The sequence below is a fragment of the Topomyia yanbarensis genome, chromosome 3, assembly GCF_030247195.1.
Source record: "Topomyia yanbarensis strain Yona2022 chromosome 3, ASM3024719v1, whole genome shotgun sequence".
Classification (NCBI taxonomy): domain Eukaryota; kingdom Metazoa; phylum Arthropoda; class Insecta; order Diptera; family Culicidae; genus Topomyia; species Topomyia yanbarensis.
The window spans coordinates 71,716,820-71,727,714 of record NC_080672.1 but is presented as its reverse complement, the minus strand read 5'-3'; the positions used below and the strand labels follow the sequence as shown (position 1 = coordinate 71,727,714).

At 35.1% G+C, this 10,895-nt stretch overlaps 1 protein-coding gene across 1 annotated transcript; it reads left to right on the top strand.

Annotated features, from left to right (window-relative positions):
- Nucleotides 1-8,306: 8,306 nt before the first annotated feature.
- LOC131690245 (tetratricopeptide repeat protein 36 homolog) lies at nt 8,307-9,239 on the top strand. Its single transcript, XM_058975844.1, has 3 exons — nt 8,307-8,499; nt 8,561-8,752; nt 8,866-9,239. The coding sequence occupies exons 1-3, from the start codon at nt 8,367-8,369 to the stop codon at nt 9,105-9,107; spliced, it is 567 nt and encodes a 188-aa protein (XP_058831827.1). The 5' UTR covers nt 8,307-8,366; the 3' UTR covers nt 9,108-9,239.
- Nucleotides 9,240-10,895: the final 1,656 nt, after the last annotated feature.

Genomic DNA, 10,895 nt, shown 5'->3' with positions numbered 1-10,895 from the left:
CGATTCACAGACGACCTAGGAAAAACTACCGATATTTTGTTATTCCTACCGAAAACTACCGATTTTTGATTTTGGACACATCCTACTCAACATTCATTTTTTGGGTTGGATTTGGTCTGAGATCGGTGTTGTCAGTATTTTACAATTCTATGCCAATAGGGGAACTGGGGGTAAGACGGACATGTTAAGGTTATACTCAAATAAAACATAGTAAAAGCATGTTATTGTCAACATGAAATACTCTATGTTGTAGCTCCATATGTTGGCTTTCGAGTGCCCAGAGGGATTATATTACAAAAATCAACAAGTATCTTTTTTGAAAGAAACAGAAAACAAAGAAATATCTTAACTTTTTCCAGACTGCGGGTGAAACGGATGATGATCACGATACAAAATGTTAAAATTTACTGTTTCTAACGGATGTTTTGAATAGTTTGTGGATCTTCTTAATATATATATATATATATATATATATATATATATATATATATATATATATATATATATATATATATATATATATATATATATATATATATATATATATACATATATATATATATATATATATATATATATATATATATATATATATATATATATATATATATATATATATATATATATATATATATATATATATATATATATATATATATATATATATATATATATATATATATATATATATATATATATATATATATATATATATATATATATATATATATATGTTCAATTCGAGGTGAAAATAACGTTTTAGGGTTCAATTTAAAGTTGATGCAAATGATGTATTTTCTAATATCGTTTTTTTCCGTTGTCATAAAGAGAGCTATACAATCACTTCCAATGATCAGACAAATCATTTATACAAAACTGGAAAGTTACATATTAAATACGCAATTGGTAACATCAGTTCCTCGATTACACATAGCCAGAATATGGGACCTGCACAAAGTCTTCTACCTTTTCCAGGTCCTAGGAATTCCGTATTCAGCCTCGGTCACATTAACGTACATCTTTCGGTCTACTACATGTGAGACTTCAGCTAACTGGATGGTTCTTCACGTTTGACTGCTAGAATTTCGTTTCTACACGCGAGACATTCATATAAGGATGAATCAATAGAATTAATCAAGACTGGCCGTCTTGCCCCACCAGTACACATATTTTTTAAACGCTTGCACTTATTTACTCGTATAAGAACCTACCTGTTATTTTCCACGAAGATGTCATTTAAGAGTTACATTATCGAAATAAAAGAAAAAATCCGCTAAAAATTGATTTTTCCTCGATAAACCTTAAAATCAGAGACGTAAAAATTACATCCGCACGAAGATGCACTACTGATTATCAATGTTTACTTACATTTTTCGCTTTTAACAATATTCAAGGCCTACTGAGTGCTTCATAATTCAAGGATATCCATGAAGAGAGAGTACTCATATAACTCAATTTAACTTTATATGCTATGTGCCTAAAGTGTCCGTCTTACCCACAGTTCCCCTACTACGTTTTTGGGACAACAACCTGGCCTACCGATAAACTTTTAGTGACCCTACCGATATTAAGGAATTCTATCTGGCCACCCTGATTAGTGGTGTCAAAAACAAAACGAGAGATTCGACTCAGTTGAGCTCTACCGTGGAATAAGGGTACTTGTGAGTTGTTCGAGGTATACTCAAAACAAAGTAAATTGAACTTTAATGTATGCGTGCTTAACTCAAGGTTGAGTGTAAAAAACCTATCAATGAGTTGTTATTTTTGCCGTAGTTAAATGGATACCTACCTGCTATAAAAGTTTATCTTCAAATAGGATTTTTCCCCACCCAGTAACACCTCTTGGAGACCAATGCAGGTCAGATGAAAAAGATCGAATAAATAAATAACTGAATAAATAAATTAATTAATTAATTAATAAAAACACTGTTTACCCAAATTTTCCTTTTTCTTTGATACTCCGAAATTGGGTGAAAAACTCAATTTAGGTAGTTTTTGTATGTGTGTAGGTTAAACTAACATTCAGCCAAATAGACAGTATATGTATTAAGTAAAAGCGAGTAATGCATCATCCCAAATCATTCATTAAACATTATTCAATAATAAGCCGTATGAATAAAAACTAGCATTTGCTCAAGATAAGTTTACTCTGCTCGATTCTGAGCAAAGTAAACTCTCGAAGCATTTGCTCAATTTGGTATGAAAAAATCTTTACTTTACTCAGCTTGGACTGTAGCAAGTTCGAAATTCGAACATTGCTTTTGCTCTGTCAGCAATTTGTCAAAATCTGCCAGGGATGCCAGGTGTGAAGATTAATCTGTTTCACAGATTTTCAATATGCTGTACAGATTTTTAAAATTGAGCAATTTCCTGTGCTGTTATAATGCACAGACTAGCATTCTTCATTTTTTTACCTCGTACTAAACCTAAAAAAAAGTCGGGACTTCTTGTTTTGAGACAAACTTTTACGTTTTCCTTAACACAGATTTTTACATATGCTGCGCACAGATTTCAAAAAATATTACCAGGCATCCCTGAAATATGTTTCTCCAGGTTGAAAATTTAATTGATTTAACACTATCGTGACAAAATTAGTTTAATAAGTTGCAAATTTTCACGGATATTTTATATGAAAAACACTAATGAAAATCTTTTCCTTCGATACTTCGCCTAGTCTAATCAAATATATGTACTTAACCGTAATCACCTGCAGATGCAAGAATCAGCACCCTAAAACAGTCATACGACAGATTCCGATGGTCGCAAGTGAACCGGGCTAGAATTAGCTATTTGCTGGGTTGATACAGGTTTTACTACTACTAGCAGATGCTTCGATGTCAACTGTAGATGTGCTACAGAGGAAAAATAAAATCTTTCAAAAACGTGAAGGATTATGAAATTCGTTCAACCTTCACTGCCAACAACCCGTCGATTATGCTCGTGAAGTATCATCTAGTGTGTACGTTAAGCTGTGGTTAGAAGCATGGGGCAGATACCGCAATTCTAATAGTGCAACTTTTTTCAATTTTATGTATGTAATTGTATTTTATCAATTCTGAGATCACTCCCGGGGAGCCCCCTGGATAAACTACTTAGCGGAACACACAGAAGCGTTGAAATTATAACTGTTGGTTGTGCATTTAGCTTAGCAAAAATGGGCTGCTATACGGATGTTATTAAACGAAGATATGATTACTATGCAGAACTTCGGCCAAGATGATGATGAGAAAACTTGTCATGGAAACTAGCGACATTTTAACTTAACTTGATAAGCCCTACCCTGTTGTGTATGCATGCGTGTATGTATAAGATAGCATAATTACACCCTAGATTGAAAAACTATTTTTCCACAATAACACCTAAACTGCCTCTAATCGTAAATCAGTTTCAACTAGAAAGGGAATTCCATAGAACATGGGACTGACTTACGAATAGGGGCAGTACAGTTCAACTAACTTAGGGTACTTGAAATTATTGAAACAAAACAAACAATTGTTGTAATTTAACACAAATAAAAATTTTCTCTTAAAATTGAAAAAACAAAATATTTGGTTATTGGATGAAAGGACATCGCCTATGTTTTTCGCGTTAAATATTAGTATGTTTCAGTTGCTCCTGGCACAGGATAATCATTTTGCGGCTCATTTATTCCTTCTTCCGTGTGCTGGTTTGTCTTTTTTTCAAATTCGGCTGTTGCTTAAGGGAACTTTAATCACTTTAATTGATTGGCAATTTTTTTTACTAACACACCAAAACGTTTTATTTATTGTGTGTTGGTGGACTCTTAAAATTTAAATTTTATGAAACAAAATTGTTGGTAAAAGCTGTAGTACCCGGAAACATTGAAAGTACCATGGGGCCAACAGCGATATTGCTTTTTGCTGCCGTTTTTTTCATATTAGGTTGTTACAGTACAAGGAGGAACTGGAAGTACTCCGGAGGAATCTGGGAGAAAATCGTTCCTGATTCTCTTCTTCTCTTTATTCTTCTTTTGGTAGCAAACCGGAATGAAAAGGAGCAAGCATTTTTGGCTCCGGAGTAACTTCCGTGTACTGAAATAAAAATTTTAAATAATTTTATCTGGCCGGTTGCGTTAGCTTGACAGTGCCAACAAGATCTTAGAGTTAAACTTAAAATTTTGGAAATCTAGGGGATTGCAGTCTGAAATTCTAATGGGAATATTGTTTAGCTATCTTGAAACTAGAAATACAGATCATATACAAAATGTATTAATCGTCAAGACTAAGGGAGGCAATTAGAAACATTTTAAAAGACTGAAAATACAATTTGACTTTTTGTGACAAGAAAAATTATTTGATTTAACCATTAGAACTAGGAGAAGCACTGTTCTGTATTTTTTAAGCAAGGCAAAATATACTCTGGAAAGACATTCACAAGGGTGATTTAGTAGCAGAGATCGTATCAGGGACAGGGAAAAGATAGCGTACAATGATACCACGGACAAGAATATAAATTTGAAGCATTCTAGCACACGGAAATCTCACCCAGCACATCATGACCCAGAACGCCAACTGGTTCTCCTTGGACTCGCTGGGAATGCTTCTAAGAGCCCAACGTACAGGCCATTGTTAGCATTCGGTTTCCAGGAAACGCTTGAGTTAATTAACAGTAGTTGCACCTGAGTACTTCGATTCGATTAATAATATTAGGGTTAAAGGGATAATGGTACACCCAAGTTTTTTACGCGGGGGATACACGTTAACTGCGGTAATTCGAAAATCCGCGTGAGATTGATAATCAGCGTAAAAACCCGCAACAAAAGACTTTTGGAAGTTTTTTTGCGCGGATTTCGCAATTAACATGGTTTTTGCAAAAATAATTAAGACCATTTGAATGCAAAAATAATTAAGACCTTTTGACTTAGATTTTCGGAAAAATGGAAGAGACGGGCCTTAAAGACAAACAATATGGATATTTTTGGAATGATCTTGACGAGCAGGTGCCAGAAATCGATTTTTGACGCCATTTTGAAATCCAATATGGCGATTTCCGGCTTAGCGAATTTCTCTATAATTCAATCAATACAGAAATTTTCGGAATTGTCTTGACGAGTAGGAGACAAAGGTCGATGTTTGACGTCATTTTGAAATTCAAGATGAGGACTTCCGGTACATCGAAATTCTCTATGAATTAATCAATATGATTTTTTCAATTGACGCGGTTATCCCGCATACACGCAGAAAAAAGTAATGTTAATTTAAAAAAAATTGAATTATAAACAACTATTTTCCTATTTGTTCTATGGCTTATGCATTTCTTGTTGAAATAAGATTTGTTTTCGTTAGTTACAAAACAAATTAATGTTGTTTGCGTTTTTTGACAGGATAAATCATCTAATGAAAATAATGCGGATAAACCAATTTAATGAAAATACAATTTTTATGTCGAAATCATAACAAATTTATTTGTTTTGACGAAGTGTGTTACCTTGATTCAAACATGTATCAAGTATCATCAATAAAGCTGATATATTTGCAATAAAAGAACTGGTTACGGAAATAGCATGTAAATTTGTTCAAATCAATAAACATTCTAGTTAAAATAAATAAGAATACTTTTGAAATGTTGGTAGATTTAATTTTTTTTGCATAGTATTTTACAATGGTAATGCTTTTTGTATCACTCCTACTAAGAAACGGATTTTGTTCAACAAAATTCTTCATTATGAGCATTTTTAAAACGGTTTCGTAGACACCAACTTTCTACCTCGTCGGTATAGAAAGTTAATTTTTCAATTTCAATCATAGTAAGCCATGCCTAATTTTTATTTTTATCATATTGTGGGGAATATTCATACAAACAATCAACAAAGTAAGCTGTTTCCTAATTGTTACACGTTAAAATGAAAAGGAACAATAACAAACAATTGTTTTGAAACAATATAAAAAAAATATTATGTCAAAAATATAAATTGCCGCATGGAAAAAGTACTGCTATTGATGTAAATTGTTTTATTTGTTATCGTTACCAGTATGTGTTTAATTTCAATAGAATTTGAACAATTGAAAATAAACTTTATTCTTTTTCATTCCAAAAACTAAAAATACTTGTTTTCAATAAAGTTTAACGTAGAATCATTATTTTACTGGCGTTTTAGAATAATATTTTGGTTTTTAATTTTAACTACGACATATTTTCCTGCGTGTAAAGACCATGGAGAATTTTCCAAAACTTCCTCGAATATAAGAACTAACATAAACTAGCGAAACGCAAAATATTTTTATATGTTCACCCAGAAGAGTGCGGTGAGAATTTCTTTTTGACTCACGATCCCTGCGTCGAACAAGCAGTTGCTTTCCGTAACGCTTAAAAGTACTGTTTACTTCACTTTACAGGGCTGGTAAAAGCTGGAAAGAAAGCTACCAATGGTTTAAAACTTGACTACCAGGAGCCCAATCAACATGGTAACCTGCTGAAGTGCAAACGAGCCCGCGTTATTTACGATAGCGATTATGTGCAACAAAATCGGCACCCACTCGTCAAGACCATTCCGAAAATGCCCATATTGATTGGGTTATAGAGAATTTCGCTAAACCGGAAGTCCCATCTTGGATTTCAAAATGGCGTCAAGAATCAATTTCTGGTACCTACTTGTCAAGACCATTTCGAAAATACTCATATTGTTGAGTTTTGGGCCACAAATTGTCTTCCAGATCCGTCTCTTTCGTCTTTCCGAAAATCTTCTAAGTCTTTTGCATTCAAAAGGACTTATTTTTTTTGCAAAGACCGTGTTAGATGCGAAATCCGCGCAAAAAAACTGCCAGGGACTTAAAATAATTTTTTAGAAAAATGTAAATGTCTGACGTATACGATTCCTGTACCACCACACCCCTTCCCACAATGTTCATGTGGACTTTTTGGGTTTTTGTCAGTAATTTTATAAAAACGAAAAAATATGGATTTTATTCAGGATTTTCTCAAAAATGTTCGACTACTTTAATGCTGGCTGTGACCCGATGGACTGCATGAAACTCGTCCAAACGTTGTGCACAGAATTTTAAAGTTGTTTTTAGTGTTTGTGAAAGTTATTTCAGTTCTGAAGAAACCCGAACAAGAAATTTAAAAAAAGTGGGATTTCCCATACAAATTTCAAATGTAATGGGGTATACCAGGCCGTAATTAATCGAGCTAAAATTTTGCAGTTATTTGAGACTCCAAAAGAAACCAAAAAACGTTGTTCGGATTGGAGATTCTTTGTCGCAAAACCTTTTTAATTCTATTAATGTATAAAAATCGGTTAAACATTTCAAACAGAAACATTTATGTAGAACCGCCAGTATGCGTAGATTATCTCTACGTCAAAAAACTGGTCTTGATTAATGATTGTAGTAATAACAGACGATTAGTAACATGTCAAAACAATTAAATTCCCCAAATTCACTTAACCAACTACACAAAACAAATTTCGGAACATGTTCAGCCTTTTAATACAAACCGGTTTGGTTAAAACGACTGCACTATATAATCATCATATCGAAACCTTCTTGTTCGGAGTGCATGTAATTTTTTTAAATTCCATGTGGACTTTTAAAGAGTTTTCATTTCAGACCGAATGCGATAAAATTTATTTTTAAAATGTTGCCGATAATTGTTTACCGATGATGTGTACACAGAACTCATGGATTACTGATTAAATAACTAAAAAATAGATTTTATGTTTAAAATTTTTCTAGCATGCAACCGAGCATACTCAGAAAAGTCGACCTTTTGCTTAGCATTCGCTGAGCATTTACTCACGATTTGTAACTTTATTCATACCAAATCAGATGATCGAAAAGCAAATGCTCAATTTGAGAAAGCAACTGTAAAAGCAAAGTTTTATTCATACCAACTTGAGTAAATGTTCAACGCAGCTGCTCGACTGCTCGAATCTCAAGAAGCTGAGCAAATGCTAGTTTTTATTCATACGGCTTAATAACCAAAAATCAGAAGTAATTATATCGTTATGGTTGCAAACTTGTGCTTACCTACGTTTTATTAAAAAAAATTCAAATTTTGGATATAAATAACATCATGCAGCATTATAGCATGTCGAACAAACTGCTGACATAAAGCATATTGAAAGCTTCCCTGTCGACCGCCGAAACGATCATCGATCATCAGCTCGATGCAGTATGTCTCCCTACACATGACTCGATGCGCATCAGGAAACTTGTTTTCTGTTTGTACTTCAAGCTGACTTCAGCATTTACGAGACAACTTCTAAGACCGGTCGGGTCAGATATGCAAATCTGTTTATATTTACAAACCGGGTGGAGACATTGGGCACTAAATTCCAAACAATCCACCTTCGATTGCCAGTCTAGTTTGAACTGTTGCTTTGAGCACACATTTCCCTTATTAAAATGACTACTTTGAACCGGGATTGCCTTAGTGAACATGACCGCCAGGTGCTGGAATCGATCTTCAACCCGTCCCAGATAGGCGGTGAAGAATTACTGTACAAGGGAGAGGAAGAGCTACCCGTTGATCTATTAGGTTAGTTTGGCAATTCTAAACAAACTCAAACTTTTGAATCATATCAACAATTAATTTTCAGATCTCGCCGAACCGGACAATCCCCGAATTCTGAAATCGAAAAGTATAGAATTGGAAGCGATTAAACAAGCTGAGAACGGTAAGCTAGCTGATGCCATCACGTTGTTTACCAAAGCCATTGAAACCGCACCGGAACGACCAGCACCGTGGAATAATCGAGCTCAGGCATATCGTTATTCGGGGAATGATGAAGGTAAGCGGTTGTACTCCGGTGGTCGGTAGCCAAACCTACCGAGCGTTCAATTAAAAGCTTGCATTCGTGCGAAAGCTGCCATACCATAAAACTTCCCTTTTATTTATTTACAGCGGCCCTGAACGATATCGAACGAGCTTTACAGCTATCGAACCGCTCCGGGCGAACAGGCTGTCGGGCGTTTTGCCAGCGTGGTGTTCTGCGTAGGAAGCACAACGATACCGACGGAGCAAGGGCGGATTTTGAGGAGGCAGCCAAGCTGGGCAGCAAGTTTGCCCGTACGCAGCTGATCGAGTTAAACCCGTATGCGGCACTTTGCAACCAGATGCTGCGGGAGGTGATGAAAGTGAAATGAGGGATTCTGCCGGGAATTGTGCAGCTTCGCGGGGTGTCGTCCTTTGATCGAATGCTTCTGGTTGTTTGTTAAATAAATATAAACTACATATTTAAAGCTAAAAAAGGCAGTTTGTATAAAATAAATTAATCTCATGGGATTCGTTTCCTTCGTGAACAATTATTAAGATTGAACCGTATTTCGGTTCAAAGTTAGGTGATATCATATATCAGAAACCATAGCAGAAGAAAGCAAGGATATATAAACGAACGCTAACAAATTTAAAGATAATTTGTTAAATAAGCCGTGTGCACGAATCTGATTAATGACAGCAAACTTCATTGTCGTAAAAAGTTCCGTTTCTCTTTCGCTCCATCAGCGACCTTCTGTGCCTAAAAATGATTACACTCAATATTCTGTATTAAAATCATAAATAATCGATGTGTCGTAAGCTGGTAAATTGAAATCCGCCAGCAAAAGGCAGCAACGGGAAGTTCAAGAAACGCACCTTGCAATCGATTTTGTTTTCGGCTGGGTTTTGGATTAAAGAAAACAGAAATATTAAAGATAACATCATTCGCTTATAATTAAGAACGGCAGACGGCGCAGAGTAAAAGGAAATGGCTATGATTTCTGTATCGCGTCTCTCTCTGTTTCAGAATTTTCGGCGAGGCAGGCACGCGTCCGGCGTCAGCTTGTTTACGTTTGGGGTACGTTTCGTATACGTGGAAGTACTATAAGCAAGAAACGTTATAAAAACTTTTCTTTTTTGGAAATTACTGGTATTGGTGAACTTTTAGTTAGCAAAGTAGTATGGTAATAACGATTGGCCGAACAATAAAATGGGGGTTGAGGTTAGGTGAAACATGTTTTGCGCGAGGTGTGAAACTCGTAACATGCTTTTACTATGATAAGCACATGACTCAAGTATAATTGAAATAATTTTGGAATCATGTTGGACACCTACACCGAATTCTTTTTCCGACTTTCAAATTAAATTTGTGTTGTATTGGTATCGAGGTACTAGTGAATACGCGAACGTATCTTGAATGCAGAGTACGTCGGTTGTGCTTGGTATAATACAGAGCTGAATCCTGATACATCCTAAATATGTAGTTATTGTTAGCATTCATAAATAATTGCACAACTAGCTGTGGGTTGAGTCGGCTCTTCAAACGTGTCAAATCGAAAATGATCTGAGCTTATCTTCAGATTCTGTAGTTCCTGTACCCAGCATACTTTAAACTTCTTCACCAGATCCAATGACCGACAAATTTGCATCCATTGAATACATCTGATCAGATTTGATATATCAAAACATTTGATTTAGCTACTACACCCATTAATGTGCAGGAAATTATGAAACAATTTTGAACAATTTCTGTCCTGAGAATTTCGGTAGGAATGCATTTTGTTTTTCAGTCCATTTTGTTCGTTGTTGTTTACGTGCGATTTAAATGCGGTATGGATTTAGGATGTGTGTGGAAGCCACGTGATGTAATTGAATATGCGTCAAAATCACTTTACTCGCTAACACTCGGTAACACAGGGCAATTTTTATGATTTCAAATTGACCATTTTTAGCTTTCTCTTACAGACAGGCTATGCATTTACTATTAAAATAAGTCAACCAGGGGGGTGTCATCCCTGTCATCCTCTATGGAGATATAGACTTTGACAGTTGTTAACATATGCTGGGCCTAGTCGCATGATGACTGAATCGATTTGCACAAACTTAGTCTCAAATGAAAGACTGCTATTGAATTTTGTGTCGATCGGAACTCCGTTTCGGGAGTTACGGGTTGAAAA